The sequence below is a fragment of the Drosophila santomea genome, chromosome 2R (genome assembly GCF_016746245.2).
Source record: "Drosophila santomea strain STO CAGO 1482 chromosome 2R, Prin_Dsan_1.1, whole genome shotgun sequence".
Classification (NCBI taxonomy): Eukaryota; Metazoa; Arthropoda; class Insecta; order Diptera; family Drosophilidae; genus Drosophila; species Drosophila santomea.
The window spans coordinates 9,582,601-9,609,862 of NC_053017.2; the positions used below are offsets into that span (position 1 = coordinate 9,582,601).

General features: G+C 45.2%; 1 protein-coding gene across 1 annotated transcript; it reads left to right on the top strand.

Annotated features, from left to right (window-relative positions):
• Positions 1-1,250: 1,250 nt before the first annotated feature.
• LOC120445199 (polycomb group protein Psc) lies at positions 1,251-16,648 on the top strand. The gene is made up of 5 exons (XM_039625423.1): positions 1,251-2,177; positions 4,053-4,969; positions 7,921-8,011; positions 12,163-12,366; positions 12,499-16,648. The coding sequence occupies exons 2-5, from the start codon at positions 4,114-4,116 to the stop codon at positions 16,142-16,144; spliced, it is 4,797 nt and encodes a 1,598-aa protein (XP_039481357.1). The 5' UTR covers positions 1,251-2,177; positions 4,053-4,113; the 3' UTR covers positions 16,145-16,648.
• The last annotated feature ends 10,614 nt before the right edge of the window (positions 16,649-27,262 follow it).

Consider the following 27,262-nt stretch of genomic DNA (forward strand, 5'->3'; position numbering starts at 1 on the left):
CAAAGTAATTCTACAAATGTAACTATGTACATATATGTTTTCATCAAACTTTTACATTTTAAATTTCCAAACGGCTCTAGAGTTTCTCCACATTCTCCATTTTTGAATACTATAAGACTGGTTGAAGCAGAGGCAGTGTTTAAAATAAAAAAAACTTAAAAATAGGCTTTGTCTGTAACAAAATATCTTTAAAATAGGTTTAAACTTGCCGTACATCTCCGATTTGGTGCCGCGATATGTGTATATGTATATGTATTTATAAATTTGGATCCTTTATAAGGTATGACATAGCTTGTGTAAGAGGCTTAGACCATAACCAATCAATAAAAGTATTATAACAGAATGATAAGTAAACAAAATAGTTGCCGTTTTAAAACAATTCAAGATCTACGTACGTGATTTTTACTGCAATAAGACGAAGAGCAAATCCCTATACTAGACGCTTTATCTGCGAGCTTCGAAGATTTGAGATTAATATTTGGTGAGAAAACTACTATGAAGAGGATAGGATCATTATAAATAAAAATATGCATAACGAACTCTTTACTCCCACGGCAATGATATTAATGGTGTTACTTTGCATGGAAAGTATCGTCATGGTACGGTTCCTTCGCTTGCAAATTATCCGTTGGATCTGTATTGTTACGTTCGTAGAGCAGTCTAACGGTTAATTCGCCAAGAGTGAAACGAAGTTGCTGCTTTTATTGTTGTTGGCTGCCACTGATTGGAGAGCTCTTTCGCGCTCTCATTGTGGTTGTTGCTGTTGCTGCCGCTTCAGTGGGGGGCAAAAAGGAAAAGGCAAAGGGAAAAGAAGCAAAAAGCATTTCCAATTTGGAGGCAATAAAGAGCGTGAGAGCGAGAGGGGTGCAGATATAGACGTATGTACGCCTACGTGCAAATATGCGATTTCTGCTGACGGAAATTGCAAGTTGCGATTACATAGCCACTCATTCTACCTTGATTGCACATGGTCTTATATATTCCAAAGTGTTTGCAGATGGATAAGAAGCCCGTAAGAGTCATAAAACCTCTGCCATTTATGTGCAGCCCTTTGTTCTCTGTCCCCCTCCCACTACAATTTTCCGTTTGTACATAGAGCAACGAACAAAGAAACGGCTGGCAAAGCAAAAGAAAAAGAGCCAAATGACAACGTCGCAGTCGGCGTCGACGCAGGCAGCGGCAGCGAGCGACGATGTGGCGACCGAAAAACAGAGTCAGCGAAGAGCGTTTGCTTCAGTGCAACACCAACATTCATCGAGAGCGGTTCGCCGACGCTTTGCGGAAAGATTTCAGAGCGAACGAGAGAGTCCGAGCGAGAGCGACGACGCCCCGCAACGAGAACAACACAAGAGCCGAGTGCGCGTGCGAAAGAGATAGCTAACGAGTTGTCCAGTGAGAGGCCGGCTAGAGCGAGACGGCCAATCAGTGTGCGAGCGACGAAAAAGAAAACAAAGATACTCGCCCAGAGCAGTTGGCTACCTGTCTTTGGCCTGGTATATAAGTGTGTGTATGCGAGAGAGAGTAAATAGCGGGCAACGCAGCAGTACATAAACGAAAAGCAGCGTGGTCGTTAGTCGAACAAAACTTCTCAAAGTGAACGGACGTACGCGGTCGGTTGTTCCGATACTCTTGCTTTATCGCTATCCAAACAGAGTGAAGCGACCAATATAAATAACGAAACAAGAAACATGTGTTTATATGACAACCAGAGCTCAAAGCTTCAGTTACAAAATAATATTTATAATAAATAAGCAATCTGAAGCCAATTTCCTTTGTGTGACAAATGCCGTAGCAGCGACAACAACAAGCACAACTACGTCTGTTGGCTTATGTACGACGCGCGCGTTTAAGAGTGTGTGTGTGTGTGGGCAGAAAACATAGGGCAAAGCATAATACACAATAAAGGTGCCCGCGAAAGCAGAGCAGCCGAAAGTGCCAGCGCGTGTTGGTGTGGTTTGCCTGTGCAGGCAAAGTAGAAAGAAAATAAAATAAAATAAAAGTGGAGTGGAGTGGAGCATAGTGAAGAAAGAGAAGCAGAAACGCTGACTCAAAACTCAATTGTGGATTATTTACTTGGATTATTCCTCTTGCCATTGGATTATATATGTTTACAAGGCGACCACCACGATGCCAATTAACTGGCTGGATTATTAGTGGATTAAAGATTGGATACAAAGGTACATGATTGGCGTTAACCAACACTTGTCTCGACCGGCAGCTGTTGCGCTCTGCCCCCCACCCAACGCAGCCCCGCTCTCTGTTTTCCCTTCTCCCTTATGACCCCCTCTCTCTTTCTCTGTTTTTGTGAGAATTTCGATTGGACACACGGTAATTGAAAAAGGGGAGCATGAGAATTCGAGTGTGTGTGACTGATATTTTTTTTACTGCTATTTCATTTAGCAACGTTTTTGTTTTATGCTTATATACTTCTTTCTTTGAATGAAAGTAATATGCCAATGTGTGTGTGTGTGCGTGCTTGTGAAAGAGGAGATAAAGCCGCAGTCTCGGTTCTGCATTCTCCGAATTTTCGCTGGCTTGTTGTTTTTGCTTTTATTCACTGTCACAGTCTCGCGTTTCCCTTCTTTCAACTTCCCTTCGCATCCCTACCCACACACACATACACAAACATACGCGAGCACATAAACACACGCACACCATACACAAATGAGAAATTCCGCTGGTTTTTTTTTTATTATCCTTTTCATGTGGTACTCACTCACATTTTTTGCGCGCGCGAGAATCCCTGAGACTTTAAACACGGCAATGGAATGGGTTCGAAAAAAGAAAATAAGAAGGGAAAGGGCCAACAGAAGGGTTCCCTCTTTTGGCATAGCACTTAAAAGTGATGTAAAAAGGATTTAAAGAGGCCTGCTGGCAATTTCCTTGCGCCCTCTCGCATATACAGTCATTCATATTCCATTGCCATATTCTGTGCACAAAATATACTTTTCCATATTTTGTGTGCCCCCGGAGTTGAAAAAGTTGTTCCGAAAAGTTTACCGTACGTACCTTGACTTTTTACTGGCGCGTTGATGCAAAAACAACTTGAAGTTGTTTGAAATATACATTTTGTTCGACGCCCCCACATCAACCGCCGCCCCACTTCCCTCCACTTTCGATGTACTTGGCATCTGGTTAAAACTCCACTCGGCACTCTTCACTCTCCCCCCTGCACTCCATCCATCCGTAATAAAACAAAGCACCCCTGTGCAGCTCAGTTCCCCCCTTTCGCTCCCCCGAGTGCTGTGCATTTCAATATATTCGACGTAGGCATTCCCATGGCAACTACAACATCCATTATCGAGGGCCCCACATCCATCGACTGATTGCAAATAATAGCTGCCAGATTGCGACTCCTTTCTGTCTACTGCTCAAGTCCCACAAGCTTTAATTTGGGACATCATGTCTGGGTATAAATGCATTTTGATTTCTTTGGGTCCTCTAGCGAATGAAACTTTCTATACATACTTCATTAAATGATAAAAATCAGTCAAAGCATTCACCATACTATAGAAGTTAAATGATCTTTAAGTTCAATTAATATGTTGCTTATTTAAAAGATAGAAAGTTCTTTAGTTTCATTATTCATATTGAGTCAGTCAGCGGTATTAAATAACAAAAATAAAATATTTTCTAAGCAAATCTGTTTGTTATAACGATCATTGTAGAAACTTTATCACCATTCCAACTATGCATGCATATTAAAGCTGATTCACGAAGAATGATGGACAAGAGAAGATTGCAGCGAGGAAAAATACGATCCCACCGAGTTCATTAACTCTGCGAGTTTTCCCAGAAAATGTATATTTCCCTTGCTCCATTATTCTTTCGTAAACAGCGAGGGGCGATTGGAGCTTTAAGCTTCTCCACATCAACGAAGCTACACAGATATAGCTTCAGCTTATTGCTTTCTGCGGCTCAGCCGCTGATTTATTTATAATCTTCAGCACGCTCTCGTCTCAAGTCGATTTTCGTTTTCCATTTTCCATTTTCTATGCTCTCGCTCCTTTATTCGCATTTAATTCCAACTTCTGGCATTATCTATTTTGCAGATTGACGCTTGTGCGAAAAACAAAAGCGAATTTTTAGCGGCGAGAGTGTATTATTATTACTATGATGACGCCAGAGTCGAAAGCAATACAGCCGGCAGCAGCAACAACAAAGCAAACAGCGGAGGCAACACCAGAAGCAACAGCAACAACAACAATGGCTCACACACAACAAAAGTCGCAGTTGTCAACGTTGGCGAAAGCAACAACAACATCAACAACAACATCGACAACGACAACGAATAAGGCGGCCAAAAGCGTTGTCAGCAATGCAAATAGCAGTGGCAACAATTCAAGCAAAAAGCTGGCTTTGTATCAGTCCCAGAAAACAACAACAATAACTGCGACGACGACAACAACAACACCAGCAGCTGCAGAAACAGCAGAGGCAACAACTAATGCTGATAAAATGCAAAAGCAACAGCAACTGAAGCAGCAACTTTTTGCCGCCTGCAGCATTAAAGTAAAAAGTGAAAACACATTAGCAACTACTGCAAATGCAGCAGCAGCAACAACAGCAACAGCAACACAACTTGCCACAGGCAAAGCGGCAAAAATAATATTAGAAAACGGCATCAAGAAGGAATCCACGCCTCCGGCTGTCGAATCCGTTGAGGCCTCCTCCTCATCGTCATCCTCCTCGTCCTCCTCATCATCGTCCTCGTGGTCGACGGCAAGGAGAGCCACTTCGGAGGACGCCAGCAGCAATGGTGGCGCCTCCGCCGAGGAGGAGAAGATGGAGGAGGACCAAACGGGGGCGGTGGCAACAGCGTCTTCAACGGCGACAACGACTTCCGATTTGGCCACAACTTCAAGGCCACGCCCCGTCCTTCTAACGGCCGTCAATCCGCACATCATCTGTCACCTGTGCCAGGGATATCTGATCAATGCCACCACCATCGTCGAGTGTCTGCACTCCTGTAAGTATCCTTCCGCCGATGAAGTTCATCAAATTGTATTCTAGCTGTGACGTGGACTTGCACAAGTCAATAACCTTTGAGTGGCCACGAGATACAGATACATATACATACATACATATATATATAGATTTTTTGCACTTTATTTCGAACTCCTAATGGTTCTAATTCAAACTACCCTGTTAATGGAATTGAATGAATGCGTTCGTTATTCTTAGCCTCGCATTCATTTCACTTGAGCAGTTTCAAATGGAAACTTTAAGAACTTGTACAGACGAACTTTTAACAACTTGTCCAATTCAGCTTGATTTAAACTATTACAAGTTAATCTATGAGTTTAATAAAATTTATAACTGCTTAAATACGTTTGGATTCACTTTAAATGCTTACCGACTAATACGAAAATAATTGCTTTTCGTTGAAATCTAATTTTACAAAGTTCCCCAACAAGTTTAGATAAATTAAGACACAACTTTTTTCATCAAGATATTAAAAGCGAGAGCTACAAGAATATGTAAAGCGGTTTTGTCGGTACATTTGCAGCTCAGAGTAATTAGAATTGGTATTTTAGGGGTATTTAGATTTTATCCCATAAAACCATCGCCCAATGTCCAGGGATTGGGAAAAGTAGCAGCTAGTAATCGCTGCGCCTTAATTATAATGCCAACTGCCGACTGCCGACTAAGGCCACCATCCCCGCCAAATTCCATTTCCAATACCCATACTCAAATGTCTAGATGTTCTGCAAAATTGCCTAGACGCGATGAGTTATGTTCGCTTCGGGGGGCGGAGGATTACGCCAGGGCGCGGAGCAGGAGCTGCATGGTGTGGCAGCAGAAAGTTAAGCAGAAGGAGAAGCAGGAGGAGGAGGTGGAGGAGGAGGAGGAGCAGGAGCACGAGGGTTGGGCGGCTCGGGGCAGGAACACAGACGACACGCAGATGTTGCCGGGCGATAAGTTTGTGGGCACATTAATGGTCCCGGCCTCGAAAGTACTTAGCTCGATTGATTGAGAAACTGTTGAGGCGGTTGGGCGAGAGATGATCCTATCCTATCCCAGAGCTCCGTTGGTAGAAACCCCGGTTGCGTTATCAACGACACAGATATTAACACAACATTAGCATTCAGGCGGGGGACTAAACGCCATAAAACTAGCGAATGCGGCCATGCATCAACAGCCATTCATTCGGTTCTCGGTTCGTTTAGATATTAAAAGTTTTCCCCTTTTTGCAGCGTAAGGTTAATTTCCCATTCAGCCGCTTCATTCTTGTTTTTATTTTTCCAAACTCTGTTGTCCGTACGTCCGTCCGTCCGTAAATCTGGCAACCAATGTGTTGATAATGGACACTGGATACATTTGGTCAGGCTCATTTAAATCTGTTGGGTCGGCAGGGACGCAGAGAAATACATGCTTACGTATGTAGAGCACCCGGGAGTCCCATCTAACTGTCAAACGAACCGAACCAAAACAAACCTGGGCGGAGTGGGGACGCCGGACACTGGACGGTGGACGGTGGACAGTGGACACTGGACATAGTGGACTGTCGGTGGACTGTTTACTGCTGACCGGACCTGGCACTGGGACCCAGGCAAAAGCAAAAGCAAACCAACGCCGAAACCAAAAGCAAAGCAAAGGCGACGCAGAGCAAACCAAACCAAACCGAACCGAAAACCGGACTGTAGTAGCAACAGCTGCCTTCGCAGGGGGCACTGCGAGAAATTGGGAAACTGTTTCCAACATGATTGTAGAACTACTTGAGATGTGAAAGAAAAGACGTTGAATAAATAATATAAATATGTAATATTTAGTTTATAAACAAGATACTAGGCTCAGAAATTTAAACTCAGCATATATTACTCATTATCCTAAACAGTAACTGCTAGATGAGTATGATGTATTTAGTCAAATATTTTATATATTAAATATTAAAAATGCTTATTAAATAGTTCATGAACTCGTTAAAACTATATAAGAATAATTGTGATCGAGACAAACTTGTAGTTCGAAGTTCGACGTATGTATGTTCGCACTTACCATAAGCCTATGGTATTTCTCTCAGTGCCCCGATGCTGCTGCAACTCTTGCAGAATGCTGGCTGCTGTTGCTCTCCCCATTCGAGGCCATTTGGCGGGCAGTAAAACCATTTTTTCTTTTTGCTGGCTTGCACACGCCACCGCCCCAAAAGCGCCCAACTGCCGCCCCACTAAACCGCCTGCTCTTTGTTTTTTTTTTTTTTGCCAGCTCAGTGCGAATTTTTGCTTGTATTTCGCTCGGTGTGTGCGTGTTTTTTTCATTATTATTATTTCGGCATTGGACCAAAACTGACGGACAAGCGTAACAGGCGGCGGGCCAGCTTGGACTGACTGGCTGACGGTGCTGCCGACCCCCAGTGGACTGTCCTTCGCCGCCTGCTTTATGCAGACCCCACCCACTGGGAATCGCCATGGTCTGCTGCTGGGTGACAGTTGTAGCGGGCAGGATATTCAGGGGAAAACTGGGGAAAAGTGGCCAGCAATGTGGCGGGGGGACGTGGCGGGGGAGCAGCTACGCAGACACGGAGGGAGAGACACTGCCCTGCCATTGACATTAAAGTCAAAACAACTTTTTTGCTGCACGCGGCACTCACTTTGCCTTGAAGGTTGTGTTTCCATGCTTAATGCTCTGCCCCTTGTTTCATCCTTCGTCCTTCGTCCTTAGTCTTTCGGCTGTTTGTGTTTTTTTTTCCCCTTCTTTTGGCTTTGATTGCGTTTCCGTTCCATTTTGTGGGGTGGTGCTGGGTGGTTGGCTGGCTGGGTGGGTGTATGGATAACAGCAATGGTTTTACATCAATCGAATCATCGAAATCTGTTGAGTTTACTTATTTCGAATGCCGTGTGCATCGTTATTTGCCCATTTACCTATTTCGCGTACCAAAAGCCCTCTAATTTATACTCGTCTTTTCCGCACTCTTTTCAGTCTGCCACAGTTGCCTCATTAATCACCTGCGAAAGGAGCGCTTCTGCCCGCGCTGCGAGATGGTCATCAACAACGCCAAGCCGAACATCAAGTGAGTATATGCAAGTGCTCTTATGTATCTGAATCTGAATCTGTATATGTAGTAGCTACAGCTATGTGCCTGTAGCTGTAGCTTTGTCGATGTATCTGAATCTGAATGAATGCTCCTCGCAATCGTCTGTCTTTGACAACAGGCGATTAGATGATAGATACATAATGCAAGGTCGTGGGCTGCGGGGGGGCACAAGGTGCTTGAGATTGCGATTCGTCGCTGTCTGGCTAAAAGTAAGTGGTAGCTGCTCCAACCATTCTGACAGGCCCAGATGGATCTTTAATGGGCACAGCAGCGATGGCTGATAAAGGAGGGCTAAGTAAATTTTTCAAGTTCTTAGCGAAAGTCGTCTGCTCAATATTTTATGCGTTGCAAGGATGATGATGTCAAAGGACGAAATGGGTTTTTGCTACTCTCATTAATCAATTTGCCTGTTTTCATAACCAGTTGACAAAAATGGTAATAAATTAAACCCGGAAGTACTCGGTTAGTTGCGCATTATGTGCAGGTAAACTTCGCGAGGTAATTTCACTTCCATGGCAAATAGAAGAGGATTTAAGCTGCTGGTCCTAAGGTCCACTTAATCCCACTTTTGTGCGGTGTCAAAGGGCCAATTGTGAATGACGTCTTTATTGAGAAGGTGTCTCGTCTCTGCGAAAAGCATTGTGTGTGAGATGATGTCTGCTGTGCTGACTAATATAATCAGAAAATCAGTACAAGATTAGTTCCTTTCATTTTCTCGCTTTTCCGCCGATTTTCCCGCCCACCGCCAGTGTCACGGGCTGTGGAGACTCGCTGTAGCTTATAGCAATTTGGTTTTAGTTCGCTGTGAGATTGATTTTCCCCAGGGGGAAAGGAACTTTTGGACCGGAGTAGTTTCTTCTTAAATGTTTCTTCTCGGACGCCACAACTTTTGGCATTTTGCGGTGGGTGAGCGAGCGGTGACGTACGGTATCAGTGGTTTTCCCTCTGCCAAAATTGCGAGTGGGGGAAAAACTTGATCAAAAACCTTTGGCCTAAGTGTGCCGGGTGCTGGTGGCTGATGGCTGATTGGGCCTGTGCGCTCCTATTCCACCTTTTTGCAGTAAACTTTTCGCCTGTGGTTAACTTTATTTGAGGCAGCCAGTCCAAGCATTTTCGGGAATCTCCAACTGTCTCGTCTGGCACGTTTCAATTCATTCCATTCCATTCCATTTCGCTGGGCGTAATGAAAAACACGTTTCATGTTCCGAGCCGAGAGCTGAACCAGCGAATATATCTATTTAAGCCTTGTGGCCCCCGGACAACTTTAATGGGAATCTGTATAGAAAACCACCCGCTGGCGCTACCCCCGCAGACCCCCTTTGCCCTCCCTTCCTGGTTTACCCCATCCACAGTTCAAGTGGCACGTTGTAATCGCTGGCACACACAAAGAGATAATGAATACAAATTCAAAGAGCGGCGATATCGTGGGCAGAGGGCTGAGTAAATGAAGAGCAGGTGAATGAATGAATGAACGAACCTTTTTCGGCTGCTGCTGCCACTTCTGCCACTGCCACTGGTGGCATTGCTGCCACTGCTGGCCAAATGGTGTGAAGTGGTGCCCTATGGACTGGAGCTGGTTACACGGAGATAAAATAATGAGCCATGTACAATATAGCCCCGAAACCGAACTTGCATAATAACTCAAATTAAAGTTGAGGAACAACTTTCCCAAAGCGAAAGATTTGGAATGAAAACGTATTTTTCTTTTTACCTTTCGTGTCCTGATTAAATCAATATGTTGTATTTTTTCTTAAAAAAAAAGTCTCATTCAATTTGTAAGATTATTTCTTCTGCCAAAGTGCTCTTCATTGTTCGAAGCTCTTTAAATAGAAGTTAGATAAACAAACGCATACCGAGAATTATAAGAATCAACAAAGTTCGATTTGGGGATCGCGTTTACCTGTTGGCCCCTTTGCAATCGGTCTTTGTTTCTCGCCGTGTAGATATAGTTGTGAAGATATAGCGGGGATTTCGGTGGGTTCTATAAACAAGTGCCCTTTGTACGCCGCTGGCCATGTTTTCCATGAATTTTTAGTAGTATTGTAGTGGAAGTCTCGAGTCTCCAATTAAATTTATTGCAAAAGTTTATTGTTTAACCCGCCGAACGAGGGGGAGTCGAGGGGACATGAAAGGAGATGGAGATGTAGAAGGAGATGAGGGCACAGCAGCGGGATCACAAAAGAAAACTGGGCTCAGTTTGTCTTTACAAAGGTAAACACAAAATAAAAGCGCTGCGAAAAAAACTAAGTAAAAGAAAAACAAAATGAAATGGAATAAAATGAAATGAAGTCCGCTAAACTGAACGAAGCGAAGCTGAACTGAAAGTTTCAACAGCTCTCTTGTATGTGTGGCAGGGGCCGGCCGGCCATGTTCTTATTGCTTCTACGGCCCCCAAATCAACTGATACTCTACTCGTTCGTATATATACCCTGCAAAAGCCAAGAGAAAAGAACAACACGAAACTGCAGCGACACGCAGTTCCAAGAAAACCGAAAACAAATCCAAGTGCGGCCGAGATAATTAACGGGCGTGTCTTGCCTGGCGATGGCTTGAATTTGCCGACGGCCAAAAGAGACGACGACGACGACTGGCAGCAGCTGACAACAACAAAAGGCAACAAAAACACAAAAAAAAACAGAAACAGAAAAAAAAAACCAGGAACTACCATGATAATAGCAGATATAACAGCAACAACAACAACTGTGCTGAGTGACAGGCGCGCGAGCGAGGGAGAAAGAGCGAATGCCAAACAGTCTGGCTCCTGTTGAATTCCTTTCCTTACACAGGACTCCTTTTCTTCCTGCCATCCTTGCAACTGGCAGCCAAAAAAGATAGAAAGAAAGAAGCGAACGAATGTCTACTTAGAATAATCGGATTGTTATAAACAGTGTTCTTAAACAATAAACGGAAACGTGTTCAAGGTGGTTTACCCAATAATTGCTCCAAGATAATAGTTCTGAAGTTCTTTATAACCTTATTGCGCTAGCAGAACTATCTTTATTTGTATCTTATTAAATTCATTCAATGCCTTACGTTAATATAATCATCACTGTGATAAAATATCTCTAATGATCTTACCTAAACTGCGATATTATGTAAACGCACATATTTTACAAGCACTAACTAATTAACTAGATAAATACGTTTTCGAAACTGAAAGTTACTGGAGTTAGGATCTCCTCCTTATCGCTCATCCCTCATTTGATAGTTAAATTAATATTATAGTATGTGAGAGCATACGCCTGAATAGATCGATTGGAGGAGATAACCCCTTGCCACTCGGCACTGATCGATAAATTTATGGCCCTGGGTTATGTAAATGGGACCCGGAGCAGTCGCCGTCGTGCCATTTCCACATCCAGATCCCAGATCCAGATCCCGAGTCTCCGATGCCTTGGTCCTCACCCCATCCCCCCCTCCGCCAGTTCCCATAGCCTTTCATCTTTCTCGGTTCTATTCAAGACCTTTTTCGGTCTGCGTCTTGCGTTATTTTGGTTGAAATGATTGAAGTGAGCGCCTGGCTGCCCGGGGCCGTAGATGTTTTTAAAGACGTCTTAGGGCCAGAGTTGCTCGGTTCCTGTCTTAGTTTGTCTCTGTGTGTCTCTCTGTTTGTGTGTGTGTGTGTGTAAGAGAGTGGTGTGTGAGTATCTGGGGGGAAACCACCACCACAGCACCACCACTATCACTACAACGACCATCTACCATCTACCGTCGTCACCAGCGCATGCCAAGGAATACATAGTACCGTCCCTTCCCTTCCCGTCCCTTCCCTTCCCATCACTTCCCTTATTTTTTGTTCGCTTTTTGTGTTTGTTGCGTGCCATTGAAGCAATAGAAAATTGCATCTGCCGCCTAATTTGTACAGACTGTTCACTCGCTGTCCCTGTCTCTTTTCCTCGTGCGCTTTGTGTGCCTCATTTCCGCGCCAAGGAAGTTGCAAGTCCTGTCCCGACTCTTTGGCTTCTGTGTGTCCTCATCCACGGTGACTTTTCCCATTTCCCGCTCGCCTTTGTCTGCGTTCCATTTCACTAAGCATGCACGCAGCTACCCCATCCCGAACTCCAACCCCAATCCTTAGTTATATATATAGCAAAACCTAATCCATCGCTCGTCATCTTCTTTTGCAGATCGGACACCACGCTCCAGGCGATAGTGTACAAGCTCGTGCCGGGTCTTTACGAGCGGGAGCTGATGCGCAAAAGGGCCTTCTACAAGGATCGTCCCGAGGAGGCAGCCTTGGCCACGCCCGAGCAGCGAGGCGATGATACGGAGCATCTGATCTTCAGTCCCTCGGATGACATGTCGTTGTCGCTGGAGTACGCCGAATTGGGGTATGTATCATGTAGCTAATATACTTTATAAAACATATCCGAAAACGAACCCTGCATACGCGCTAGTCATCATTCCTTTGCACTATATTAATCTGAGACTCTTTTCTTTCTACCCTTTGCTTTCGTCCCCAGGGAACTGAAAACCGATTCCGAGTCTGAGTTGGTGGACACATTGCGTCCGCGGTACCTTCAATGTCCGGCCATGTGCCGTGTGAGCCACTTGAAGAAGTTCGTCTACGACAAATTTGAGATTGATGCCCAGCGTTTTAGTATCGACATTATGTACAAAGTCAAGACCATCGTGCTGCTCGACTACTACACGCTTATGGACATCGCCTACATCTACACGTGGAAGCGGGATGCACCCATGCGGTTTTACTACCGTGTTTATGAGTCGCCGCAGCCGCTGGTGAAGCCGGCTCCTCGTCGATTGCTGCCACTGCCCCTGGAGAAGCAGGAGAAGGAGAATCCAGAGCAACAGCTGCCAGTGGAAGCCTCTTCTACGACGGTGGAACCTTTGCCCCTGCCAGTGGAGCAAGCAGTTAAAGCTTCCATTAAAGTGGAGGAGCAGGAGACCAACAAGGAAGTCGTGAAAGAAGTGGTTAAGGATGCGGCAACCGCACCCACGACGGAGACACTGAAGCTGGTGATCAATCGAAATATGCTGGACAAGCGTGAGAAGAGTCACTCTCCACAGATGAACTCGAAATCGTCCTCGAAGAGTTCGCCCTCCACTCCCGTTTCGTCTCCCTCGGAGCCCAATATCAAGCTGAAGATCGATCTCTCCAAGCAGAACAGCGTCACCATTATCAATATGTCCGATCCTGAGCGCAGAGAGATAGTGAAACCCCTCAAGCCCGAGAAGGAGTCCAGGTCGAAGAAGAAGGACAAGGACGGAAGTCCCAAGTCGTCAAGCAGCTCCAGTTCCTCTTCCAGTGGAGAGCGCAAGCGTAAGAGTCCCAGCCCGCTGACGGTTCCTCCATTGACCATTCGCACAGAACGCATCATGAGTCCAAGTGGGGTGAGCACTCTGAGTCCAAGAGTGACCAGCGGAGCGTTCTCAGAGGATCCCAAGTCGGAGTTCCTTAAGTCGTTCGCTCTGAAACCCATCAAGGTGAAAGTAGAATCACCGGAGAGGTCGTTGAACAACAGAGCCATCACCCCGCCTTCGCCTTCGGTGCAACAGTCCCCCTCACCCAAAACGAAGGGTAACTTGGACGACAGCATTCTCATGAAGCCGCCCAGCTGCATGCCTCCCAAATCCATTGCATCTTCGAAGAGAAAGAGCAAAGAACCAGTTAAGGCTGTGTCCAAGAAGCCGAAACTATCGCCGCCCCTTCCAACGGTGGACTTTAAGATACGCCTGCCCGCCACCAATGGCAGTTCTCCAGGCTCCGCGTCTCCCAAGATAGAAAAACCGCTGATGCCACCGCCGGCAAAGCCGCCAATGTTGGCTCCCCGGAAACTGCAGCCCTCCACCCAGCTTGCGCCGCCTCCATCGCCCATGCATCATCATGCCGGCGTGCAGATGTCAGCTCCTGGTAACCGGACACCCATCGCCAAACGCTATCAGCCTATTTTACCCAAAGCTTCGCGTCCAAATCCCTTTGCCAATATTCCAAACGATGTCAATCGATTGCTCAAAGACGCTGGTACCGAAATCAAGTCCATTGGTGGAGGATCGGTGGAGAACAGCAGTAACTCAGCCCAAAAGCCACATCTGTATGGACTCAAGGGAGACGCTAAGATGGGACCACCACCGTTGCCTGCAACCACCCCAACTCAGGGTAACAAAAACCTTGGAAAGCAGGGAGGCAACTTGCCGATGTCAGCGCCCAACAAGGGTAACAGTTCCAACAACTATCTCAATCTGGCGCTGTTCAACTCCAGCAAGTGCAAGGGCAAGGAGGCGCCACCTGGCTGCCGCACGCCCATGTACACGCCAAATTCGCCCATTTACTCGCCCAGTTCGCCGCAGTATGTGCCCAGCTACAATATTCCCACAATGCCCACCTATAAGTACACCCCAAAGCCAGCGGCCAATTCTGGAAGCGGAAACGGAGGCACTGGCAGCTACCTGCAGAATATGTTGGGTGGCGGAAATGGAAGTGGATCGCTTGGTGGATTGTTCCCATCACCGCCCACCAAGTCGGATCAGAATACCAATCCAGCTCATGGAGGCGCTTCTTCAGCTTCGCAATCTGGAAGCAATGGAATGGCGAATAACAATATCTATATGCCCAATGAAGATGCACCCGAAAAGCAGCAGGTGAAGGTCAAGTCTCTGCTGAACTCGTGCAACATCAATATCCCCTCCTCGCTTTCGATCACCATCTCTCGGGACAACGGAGATTCCTCGTCACCCAGTAATGGCCAGCATCCGAAACACAAAAGCCCGGTCAACAATTACATTGAGATCGTTAAGCTGCCCGATCAGCCACAGGATCAGGTCCAGGCTGCCAAGGAGGCTCAGAAACGGCAGTCACCACCTGCTGCCGGTCCAGGACCTCTGGCCGCAAAGTTGCCGCCGCCGCCACCATCCAAAGCTATTCCTTCGCCGCAACATTTGGTGTCGCGCATGACGCCGCCACAGTTACCCAAAGTGGCCACTCCCCCGCCTCCAAGTGCTCCTCGTGTGATTACGCCACCAAAAACATCACCTCCTGCCAATGCCGCAAAGGTAACGCCTTTGAAGCCAGTGCTCACGCCTACGCAGGCGGATAAGAAGACGCCCAGCCCGGAGAAGCGAACCGCCGCCCAGATGGGCAGTCATTCGCCAACTGCCAGTGAAAACAAATCGCCCAAGGGAGGAGCAGCTGGAGTGGCAAATTCGGCTGCGGGCGCCCAGAATGGAGATCCAGCGGCCAAGAAGTTCCGACCCATCCTGCCCCGCCAGAATGGCATGCCTGAGTTGGCACCGAAGCTGCCCACTCTGGCTCCCTTCGTCGGTTTCAATCCACTGCAAAATGCAGCCGCTGGCAAGAAGGTGCCGCCCAGCAAGAAGTCACCTAATGCCGGAGCCACTGTCCATCAGACCGGCCAGCAAAAGCTAGCCAATGGTGGACAACAGCAGCAGGCGCAGCAGAAAACCAGTCCGCCACAGAAGAATCAACAGCAGGTCAAGAAGGCGACCAAGAATCCTACGCCACCGCCTCCATCCTTGCCGGCAGTCGGTAAAATGATGCCCCATCCCGTCATGCACAGCCAGAATGCTCCGCTAAGCATCGCCTCCAGCGCCAGTGCTGCGGCAGTCGCCTCGGGACAATTGGACCTGAGCAACTTCCTCAAGGAGAACCTGAGGCGGGTGCATGCGGCGCAAGCGGCGCAGGCTGCCCAGGCGGCGGCCGCTGCCAACCAGTCGAATATGATGTACAACCTGGCCCAAATGGGTCACATGACACCAGCGATGTACAACTACCAGCAGGCATACTTCATGGAGCAGTTGTCGCGGATGCAGCGCGCCGGAAACGAGGTATTCAACGATTACCTGCAAAAGTTAAAGACCGCCACTGCTGCAGGTGGAGGTGGTCCGGCAGAAGGGGAGCTTAAACCCATGCTGCCCACCGTCACGTTGCCCAGTCCAGGAGCCACTCCGCCGGCAGCCAGCCCCAAAACATCACCACTGCCCGCCGGAAAGCTTACGGCAGCGGCCACGGCACCCCAAAGCAAGGCAAACAACAGCAGTGGAGCAAATGCACGGCAGCAGACGGCGGCCACCGGCAACAACGGAGCACCAGTATCCGCCGCCTCCTTGCCACCGGCCACCAAAAGCAAGTGAAGCAAGGAGTCGTCGCAGTTTCAGTCCCAGTCCCAGTCCCTCGTAGCTTGTAGCTCTAATTAATTTTTAAAGACCTTGTTTTAGTTATTCATTTACGTTACCCGTTTGTTCGTTGGCGCTATGGCAGAGTCCACGACCAGAACCAATTCCTCGCCCTAATTACGGTGGCACGGAATCCAACCCCTGCACCTGGGGGTGGATTCTCCTCACCCAAAAAAAATGTTACACAGTCCAGCCGAGTGTATGCTGCCCCTGGTAGTAAGCCAACGCTCTGTAAATATATAAAGATATAAACATATTTCTAGATGTAAGAGAGTTGTATTAAAAATAAACGGAGGATAAGACAGCGATTCAGAATCGATATGTATGCAGATATACGAATACGAATTATATTTATTCATAGCCGTAAGCGAAGTTAAGCCTAAGTGTACATAGCAGCCGTAAGATAGCATTTGTATAATCTTTTCTATGTAAAATCAAGCGGAAAAATAGAAATCTAATTTATGCGAAAATCGTTGACGTCTTTTACTGCCACTTCCTAATTCCCAATGACTTTAGCTCTCGCACACTTAAACACACACACACACACACACGCAGAGATGGAGATGGACAATGGACTGGTCCAATCCCAATGCTAATCAACTGGCCAAGGTCAGAGGTCGACCTTCCCCGCAGACCGACCGCTGCGTTTCGAGCGTTTCGAGCGTTTCTAATCTGCCAATTCCCAGTGAACGTCTGGTCGACGGGGAAAAAAATGTCGAAATGTCTTTAAAATGAAAAATGTCCGAGCATTTTGAACATTCGACCATCGGACGGACACAAAGGGAGTTGGGAGTAAAGATTATATTGGGTTTCTCGACAGCACGGATGCGGACACCGTGAAACCGGGCAGAGGGACGGCAGATTTTCTTGTCGCCGTTTCGAAAAATTCAATAAAAACGATTGGAAATTCTGTGGCCTTTGTTGTTGCTTCGCCCTTCGCCCTTCGCCTTTTTACCTTTATCTTATTCTTTTCCTGCTTTTCTGCCGGTTTTTGCAAAGTTTCCGATTTCAGAAATGGGCAATTTTCACGAATGTGTCCCAAAAGAAAACCAATCCGACGTCTCGAACCTAATTCGTATAATGAATGTGATATGATAAGAGGCATTGGGTTGAAAGGGATGAACCAAAGATCTTTCCAGAGGGGTTGCGATTAGGTGAAAATTGCTCGCCGCCTTCAGAGATTTATGTTGCACATGCGGTATGTGGTAACGTTCGCAGGCGGGGGCTCCACTTGGCTACGAAAACAATTAACATATGATTCCGAAAAGAAAAGCTATCTGGGGGATCATCATCTGGGCTCCATAATTTATACGATTGTGCGGTTTGAGCCAAAAACTCCAATTACAATAATTAAAGCCCCTTGGCGCAGCGTTTACCTTATCTTGCCTCGCAAAAAAGGTGCAAACCGCACGCATGTGCCCCCCATTTCCCCCTCCGATTTCCACCAGCTCCATGCTCGTTTTTCCGCCCCAAAGTGGGCGGGGCCCATATGAATACGAGCACCAACTTAATACGCCTGGCTTTTAGCGCGTTAAATGAGCATTTATAAATCATTGGAGTTGCGAAAGTGGGCAGCTCAGTGGCAATTAGACATGCAGCATGTCCCTCAGGTAGAAAGTCCCCCCCCCACGTGGGATACTTCCCATATGCTGTTCGAAACAATAACAATGAATATTACATTTCAAGTGCTGCGCAAGTTACAACTTCCTCAACGAGCGGGTGAACAAATAAAAGAGACACAACACAATATTTACCAATTTTACGAGATGGTTCCCCAATGTATGATTATTATGCAGCAGTAGGACAATATCTAGCTTAGCACATCATTTTCTTATAAATAATTCAGCACTCGCTTGGCATAAAAACGTTGGCAGGGATGTCCTACAAAACCTTTTTTTATTCACTTGAAACTAATAAAATGATGATATTGGGAATATAAAACAATCTACCGTTTCGTCGGAATATTATAACAATGCAATTGTTGGTTTAGGTTTAAGTGTTTATTTGGGAGCAATCATTAGGAAATTATTTGGAAACTAAAGTAGCCTCTTATTAATAAAGTTGGTTTAAATGCCATTTACAATTTTATAATGCTTTCTTTCTTGGATTAGCCTAAATTATGCTTAGGAAAGTGAAATGTTCTTAATTCAGTGCTGCATTGGATCTTCGAGATCCTTTCTCAAAAAAACTTGAAGAAACTTTATCTTACTGACATGCTCTTTGGTCTGTTTAAAAACGATTAAATTATGAGCTTCGTCTACACTTTTCGTTCATTGACAACCCCTAAAAACTGTATAAAGTATATGAATAAAAACAAAATATTTAAAGTGAATCAAAATATATCTCGTGACTCGCCTGGTGTTTGCATTCAAATTCTCGAGTCTCAAAAGCCATCCACAGTCTGTCGATTTCCAACCAATTTGCGCTGGAAAAAATGCGATTCATTTGCGATAAATAAAAGCTTTAGAATTAAACGAAGCCAATAAATCTAGCGGACACATGGAAGGTCTCACACCACCGAATTCCACTCCCTTCAACATTTCAACTTGTTGAAGCTTGAATCTTGAATCTTTTGCTGGTGTATTTGAATGAATTAATCCAGTTCAGTCGGCTGCATCTAAAGTGTCTCACCGGCAATTTGTCGTTGACATCGAAAAAGTGGCGCAATTCATTGACAGCCCTGCCTCACTTCACTTTGTGGTTCCTGAATGTTTTTCCTGGCCCAGGGGCATAATTAAATTTACACTTGGATAGATTAATAGCATAGGGTACTTTAAGCGGTGGCAGAATATTGATTTTATGCTCAAAGGATATTCCCAACTACTGCGCCGAGGTTATTGCAAACACTAAATAGGTTAGTATGAACTTTTGCCTAATGAGTCTCACTTTTAATACATGTAGGTAAGTAAGAGTAAAACTGATTATAAGTTCAGTTGAAGAACTATTCTCTAACTGGTAAGAAAAGCATGAATAACCAACTAATACTGTAAGTGCTGCTTATGAAAACTAAGTATCTTATTAATGGTGTGTCTTTATCTGTTAATTAGTTTAAGTTACAAATGGTAGAAGCTAACATGCATTCTCCAGCCTCTTGAAAAGCAGTCTCTTTAAATCGTTTGCATAATTTTCAAATTCACCTAATTTGTGTCCGTAATATTTCAAAATATGACTAGAAACTTGAGCTGAATTTGTAGAATATTCATGGTAATGAGTTTGTATAACTACAGCTCTGCGAATAGAAAGACTTTACTATAAAACTCGACTTAGGAACTAGGATCTCAATCAACTTGTGTCTGTAAAATTCGAAAATATGATTAGAAACTTGAGCTAAATTCAAATAAGTCTCCAAATATCCAAATGAGTTTGTATAACTATAGCTGCTCCACTATAGAACTCGACTTAGGAACTAGGATCTCAATCAACTTGTGTCTGTAAAATTGGAAAAAATGACTAGAAACTTGAGCTGAATTCAAATAAGTCTCCAAATATCCAAATGAGTTTGTATAACTATAGCTGCTCCACTATAGAACTTGACTTAGGAACCTAGGAACTCAATCAACTTGTTAAGTGGCACATCGTTCATCCATCAGTCACTTGTAGCATTCGCCATGGACGGACAGCCGTGTGATTGCTAATTAAATTTCATCTGGCGGGCACTTAAACTTGTCGTTGTTGGTGGGCTAATTTATTGTTATTATGTAACAAATGGTAAGCACGTAAATGGCTGTTTAAGAGCACCCGAAACAAATTGCCCGAAGGACGTGCCCAGCTTTTCGACCTGCCGGGCTAAACTTCTGCCAAGTGGAAACTTTTGCCTCCAATCAAAGGCAGTTATGGCCAAGTTTTCCCCTCCTCCAATTTCCATGTGTGCCTAACTGTGTGGCACAGGTTGTTCCGCGTAATTCAATCTGAATTCATTAATCACCAACAGTTGAACAGTTGAACAGAGCATATGCATCTGATCAAAGCAACTGCGGCAAATGGTTATGAGAATGGGAAAATTATCGGAACGAGTCAATTGTTAGTTTAGATTGGTATTAATTTACGCGACAGTTGGCCGCTTCCGGTTGAGAGAGCTCAGGCGTCAGGAACACAAAGATATCAATTACCAGATGATAATCCCGAACTTGCCCCGTTTCGCATTTCCCTTCCCTAAATTCGCAAATTTGTTTAGCAAGTGTCAATGTCGGTAACACTTTTCCCACTTTTCGCGGTCTAATTGAATTCATCAGACATAATTCGGTCGTGTAATCAAATAAAATGCGAGAATTAAGATCCAATTAGTGTGCCATTATGAATATGGATGGCATTCGCACTGCGCAGCTCGAGTCTCAAGTTGGTCCGCTTTCCTCATCCCGCTTCCCCTTGGTCTTATTTTTTTTTGCGTGCCTGGGCAAAAAATGCGAGTCCCAAAGACTCGAAAAAAGTATCAATTTACCAACGGCGGAGGGCAGAAGGAGCGTTGCGTCAAGGAGACGCCGCAGCTCTTCGACGGACTCAAGACCAAGACGAGTCGCAATCATCGAGAATCCTGAACCGGAAACAGGAATAATAACTTCGAGAGTGCACTGTGGGAATAAGAAGGCTGCCGAAAATGAAGCTCTTGATTGAGGGATTCATTCTTTTGAAACCTTAATCAAAACGGTTGTTCTCCAAACTCGCACTTTGCATCTTAATAATCTCAATCTCAAGAACTTGCTCACTTCTTTTATGAGTTTTACTGCAGCGGTGCCTCATTGGAAGTCATTAGATATAAGGTGCTTTGCTGGACTAGAAGATGTCATATCTCCCCCACATTTGCTACATTCTTAATGCTGATTGATAGCTCCACTGTACAAAATATATAAGAAAGCTGTTTAATATAAAACCACCTAGTCTGATGCTATAAATCCAAAAAAATGTATTATAAATGGTAAAATATGATGTTTTTGCTACATTGACAGCAGATACCCTATGACTTAATTTTGGCAGCTTTTCAGTGCCAATTTCTCGCAGTGTTGCAGTTCGGGGAACGGCGCGCGCAATAAGTATTAGTCTTAGGAGGGGGTTTACCATTGAGTGGATCTGAGCACTGCCGAGAATTGATTGATTCGAGTGGCAGGGCCACTCAATTGTCTCAAACTGTTGGAGATTTGGCTTTCGCTTTCGCTTTCGTTTGCCAAAATGCTCGCCAATGCTTAAAAGTCACTTGGCCAAGACAAATGAGTGGGTTTTTGTCATGGGGCAGGGTTGTTGGCTGTTGGCTGCTGGCTGCTGAACTGCTGATGATGCCTAATGGCGCCAGCATCGGTGGCTGTTGTAATTAGTTGATTACACAACTGAACTGAAGCGAAGCTCCAGCTCCAGCTCCTGCTCCTCTCTCCGATGGCTTTTTCTGTTTGCATTGCAAATGAAGTTGCCACCGTTCCGTAGTCCGTCGTCCGTCGTCCGGGTGGCGCTCTCTGTGGGTCGAGGGGTTCTGGGTGGCAGATGGATGGGTGGCTTGTGGTGCGCCTTGTGGTGTGGCATGGTGCGGTGTGCTGTTGTGTGGATCTGTGTGGAGTGGTGCAGAAGCTGATGCTGAGACAGCTGCATGACATTGCTATTTGCAGGCTGCTCAGCCGACTGAACGAGTGAGTGTTTTTTTTCTTTTTCCCGTTCCCTGACCATAATGATGTCGAGTGTCGGTTGGGTCGAGAGTCCACACAAGCGCAAGGAATACGCCAAACGAACACTCAAAGTACTTGGGCTTTTTCTTGTGGTTATGTTTTACCTTACAATCTATATAACCCGAACTTTATCCGAAGGTAAGGTAGGCTGCACTTCAAAGATTTGGGTTCTGAAGTTGTTCCATTTTGAAAGTTTTCAAATTCAAATTATGAGAGAAGAAATACGAAATTTGGTCATTGTTAAACATTTGTTCAGGACTTGCTTTTCATGGCTTAATTTATTCAGTCCACAGTCTTACCAATAATAAAAGCTTAAGCCTTACAAGCCTTATATCAGAGGTTAAAAAAAAGGTTTAAAAAAATGGTATGCAGTCTAAAAAATGAAAAGTATTTGTAAAATTCGAATTGAACCCTGGACAATGCCGTAAATAAACAATCCTTAATCCTTAAAAATGCTTTCCCGCACGCAAATTTTATTTTTTTTGTCTTTTTGTACATATATTGTCCTTAATAAGTGAAGGCTTAACAGAACACGTTTTGCTACTTATTGTTAAATTTTTTCACCTTGTTTTTCATATAATAAAAGCGACAGCAGGAATGGTCACCCTATGCCAATCCTTTTTTTTGTCTTTAAAAAAGTTGTTCTTGTCTTTCTTTTTTTTTTATTGAGTAACGAAAAAAATGAAAAAGGTCCTCATTTTGTAGCCAACTTTGGAAGTAGGACTGTAGCTACGCAGGAGCGACTCATCAACTTGGGCCTCAGTTTTTTTTTTTTTTTTGGTGGGCCCTGCTTATTGAATTATCAGCATGCCGCAGCGTTTTGAAGGGCTGTTTTTGTGGGCTGCAGGGGAGAGGTGCGGGGGGGTTCTTCATTGACGACTATGTGAACCACTCAGGCGATGCCGTTCTATGTACTCCGTATGTACAAAAAAGCCAGAAACCGCAGTGACGAAGGCAGTAACGAAAGCAACGCGCCAGTGAGCCAGTGAGCCGTGCGGTTTACATAGGCGATAAGTGCGCTCATATACACACACACACACACTCACGCACACATTCGCCCGCCCACTTGACGTCCAAGAACAACAACTGGGGAGGGGAAGGGGAAAGGAAATCGCTGAGCAGTTGCACGAAGGGTGCTTTTGGCCACAGGAGCGATTGAAAGTGTAGCAGCGGCAGCAGCGGTACTGCCAAAGGCAGCAAATGAACCTAATTTGATAGCGCACACAGCCAGCTGTACCTAAGTACGTGTGTGTGTGTGTGCTTGCATGTGTGTGTATATACAAGGCAACAGCAAAGGCCACGAATATATCACGTTGTTCTGGCAACGCGCTCATTAAATACTCTTTCGGCCGCCGATTTCGTTACGTTACGTGCGGACATTGGATGGGAATTTAAATTGGTAATGCGACCGTTGCCGAACTCTTGGCTCTTGGCTCTTGTTGTTGTTGTTGTTGTTGCTATTGTCGTTGTTGTTGCTGGCATTTTCCAACGTTAACGTTGTCCTCGACACTATCGCCGCACACTTGAGTACATAGCATACACAGCGTACATGCAGCCGCATATGCACATACAACATACCTACCTACCTACCAAATGCTGTACATGGCACTTTGTACATACAAAGTCGCATGTGGCTGTGTATGCACAGCAAACTGCAAGATACAAGATACTCGGCCAGGGGCGCGGTGGCAAGGGGTTTCGAGGTTAACAGGGTGCGGGAAGGAGATTCGATGTACGATAGTATCACCTTCAAATTGGGTTTTAATTGGAACTCGCGGTTTGGCAAAAAAATAGAATAATTTAAATACCTCTTAATATATATTTCAAGTGAATTAATTATATACACCTAACAAATCACATGGATTCGCTTTTACATTAACGAAATAAAATAAAAAAAAATGTTAACAGCAAATTTAACAGTAATTATTTTGCTTTTGGTTAGGCAAATGTATTCAAAATAGGTAGAGCATGGTGAATCACATTTCAAGGGATTAAGAACCACCTCCAAAGTGATCCCCCCTGGTCGGCGCCCCTGTGCCGCACTCACTGTCCCATGCCCATGCTTCATGCTGAAATATGTATTTTCGAGGCGCACAAGCTGCGCACATAGTGCCCCCGACCCCCGCTCGCCCTGCTCCCTCTTGCCCACAGCCTCTGTGCGTTCCACTCTGCAGCACCCCCACCCCCTGCCCCTGGCCCCTTGCCACAGCACAGGCACAGGGTATTTGCGTCTGCCTCTCCGCCTCTGCTTTTGCTCTGCTTCTGCTGCTGGCGGTGGCGCTGCTGCTGCTCTGCTGGCGTCGTGGCTGCCTCGACCGCTATTTTTATGTACCAGCACAAATACATGCACATAAATTGTTGCCGTGGCGAAGGCAGCAGCAGCAAAAGCAGCAGCAGCAGCACAGCACAGCACAGGCAACAACAACTTTCTGTTCCTGCCACATCCAGGTTGGAAAAAAAGCAAAGCAGGGTTGCATGCAACATGGAATGGACATGGACATGGATGGTTTTTTTCTTTCCGTCTTCCCACTCTTTCTCTCCTTGTCTCTTTCCCTCTCTCTCTCTCGTTCTCTGTCCCTCTTTTCACGCATATTCCGCTTTGCGCTGGCCTTTCTATTGAGCAAAGACACTTCTTCCCTCTTCCCCTCTCTTCGTACCCCCTCCCTCCCCTCACCCACTTGTTTTCCTCCCTCTTTCGCATGCACTTCCGCTGCAACGCTGCTGCAGATCTGTTTGTTGTTGTTGCCGATTCACACATTCCTAATTGAATTATCACGCAGCAGATGAGAAACATGTACCATATCACTCTAACCCTCCCTCATACGCACCCGCTGCCCCGCAGCTCCACTAAAACCTATTTTTAGACTCCGAAAACTAATTAGAAGAAGCGCAGTCAAAGTCTTCGCTAGTCGCCTACACTTGCCGCAATTAGATAGCTATTTCAAACTTGGATCTTGCATGGCCGAGATACAGCTTTCATTTTGAGTAGATCACATCTCAAAGAAGACAATTTCTGAAAGGATTCCAGATTAATTTTCATAATTGCCAGCGATGCACTGCCAAAAATTACATGTACATGGTATCATAACAAATGTAATAGGACTCACTTTAAAAAAAGATATACACTCGCCAGCTAAAAATACAGAGGAGTATTTATATTTTTTGCATAACATGCCTTGGAATAAGTCTAGCAATTTGTCTGAGTGTACAGTTTCAAGCGCTGCCTGCGCTGCCTGCGCTGGCGTCGCCGCTCGGATCGACGTAGGCGTCGAGTGGCGGGGTTTTAAATTCGAGAAAGGTTTTCGGTTTGGGTTTCGGTGTCGATTTATATACCGAAACGCCCATCGCCGTGCGTTCAACAAAAGCCTCTCATTTCCATTTTATGTACATTTTTCAGTTTTTCGTTTTGCCCCGTTGTCCGCTAACGAAACAGGATGAAGACCCGCACTGCTGGTCCAAAAAGTAATACCTTCCCGGCAGCGACGTCGGCAGAGCAACCCTCCCTTTCACATCGAACACACACACACCACACAACACGCACCACACACAGATATAACGACATCGAATCGCACTTGGGCTTTTCAACTAATTGTATCGCCTTTGTTGTATATAGGAGTTTCCACCTATGTATGTACCACACGGCATATGAAAACCAATGTACATAGGTTGGCAGTGCCCGTCTCCAAAACGGCTTCATTCGTTGCCAGCTAACCGCTGTGCCCTGCGAAAAGATACAGATACCGAGATACGGATACACATATACGGGCACGGATACGGATACACGCATAGAAGACGAGGCGCAGATACTGTGACAGCCCAGAGGCGAAATTTTGTCATTCCACTCGTCTGTAGAAACTGATAGTCGTCCCCATGCCGTCCCGTTGCCGTTTGTTATTGTTGCTTGGGCCCCGGAATGTCGAGCATTTTCACAGTTATTCCGAGGGTTGGCGGTAAAAAAGCAAAGGAGGAAGCTGCGTCAATGGGATGTGGTCTCTGGTCTCTGGTCTCCGATAGCATCAGAGTTGCCTTTTAATATCTCTTCTCCGTTCAAATAAATGCGAGATTTCACGTGGCACTGCTGCCGCTGTATGTTCGTACGGATTACGAGTATGTGAGTGCGCTTCCTTTGCAATAGCGAAATTAAATTACAAGAATTTATATTGGCCGAGGGTTATTCGCCATCGCCAGTGCCAGGGGGTGGGTCCTCCTCCCATGTCCCACTACCCATGCTCCTTGTATGGCCTTAAAGTTATGACTCTGCCGTTGCAGAGTCGTCTGAAATTGACAGTCGCCTGCAAGGCTGGTGCTTACACTTTGGGGTGTCTGATATTCAAATGAAAAAAGGGGTTTAATAAAAGGGGTAATGTACATACATACATGGTCAGGTAAAATTATTAAATTGGATTGCTTTGTCTAATCTGCAAAGTTATTTAAGATGTCATCTCTGGGGTTATTGCATTTCTCGTTGCTGTCGTGATATTTGCTATGGAGATGTTTCGTAAAAGGTGGGATCTGCTGGTACAGAAACCAGAAATGCATTAGAACCAAACAAAATTTCAAACTTTAAGCTACTTATGTTTGTTAAATGCAGTTAATGCACTAAAGGTTTGCCACTAAACAAAATAACATAAATGGATTTTACGGCGTTTGGCTTATGCTCCACTGGGGACAGCCCTTAATCACTTGTTTAACTTGTGTAACTTCAAAATAATTGCTATTAAAAAATGCGAAAAAATAATGTTTTTAACTTAGTATTTGACTGGACATTCTTTAACGTGAAACTCTTGATGTTACTCAGCTTCAAATCAAATTCGTTCTTTAATCATATATAGTGTAGGTTGAGCTAAACTAAACTCATCTAGACATGAAGTGTATTTAATACTAAAATCCTCATATCTAGTGGAATATCTCGTCACTACTTGAGATCATTGTGATTATTAGACTTCCGAGTGCAAAAGCAAAATTTGTTTACAAATATTCTGTCTATACTGTTTTGTCTTTCGTTTAGACGCCAGTGTGTAAGAAGCGACGGCATTTTGGTCAGCGGCCTACCAAAACCAGTTTGGAGCGGCAAGATTCCTCTTCGAGAATCTTTCACATGAATATCAGCAAAATAGTACTTTTAAATCTAAAATACACCTTGGACAATGCCGAAATTATCAAGTCCTTGAGGCCTCTGGTGAAAGTTAATTGGTAAATGAAATGCGATAGGAAACGCCTTGTCTTGGCCACCTGCCACTTTCAGTTGGCCACGTCCACAGCCTGAGAATTTTGCCACAGAAGACCAATGGAGTTCGCTGTCGGGAGCGGCTTTATTTCCAGTTAGCCAATGAGAACAGAGCGCTGCCGACGACGGAAACAAACGACCAATGGCAAGCAAGCAGTGACGGCGAGCGCGAGCGAGAGCAAGCGAGTGCGCCTGGGAGGA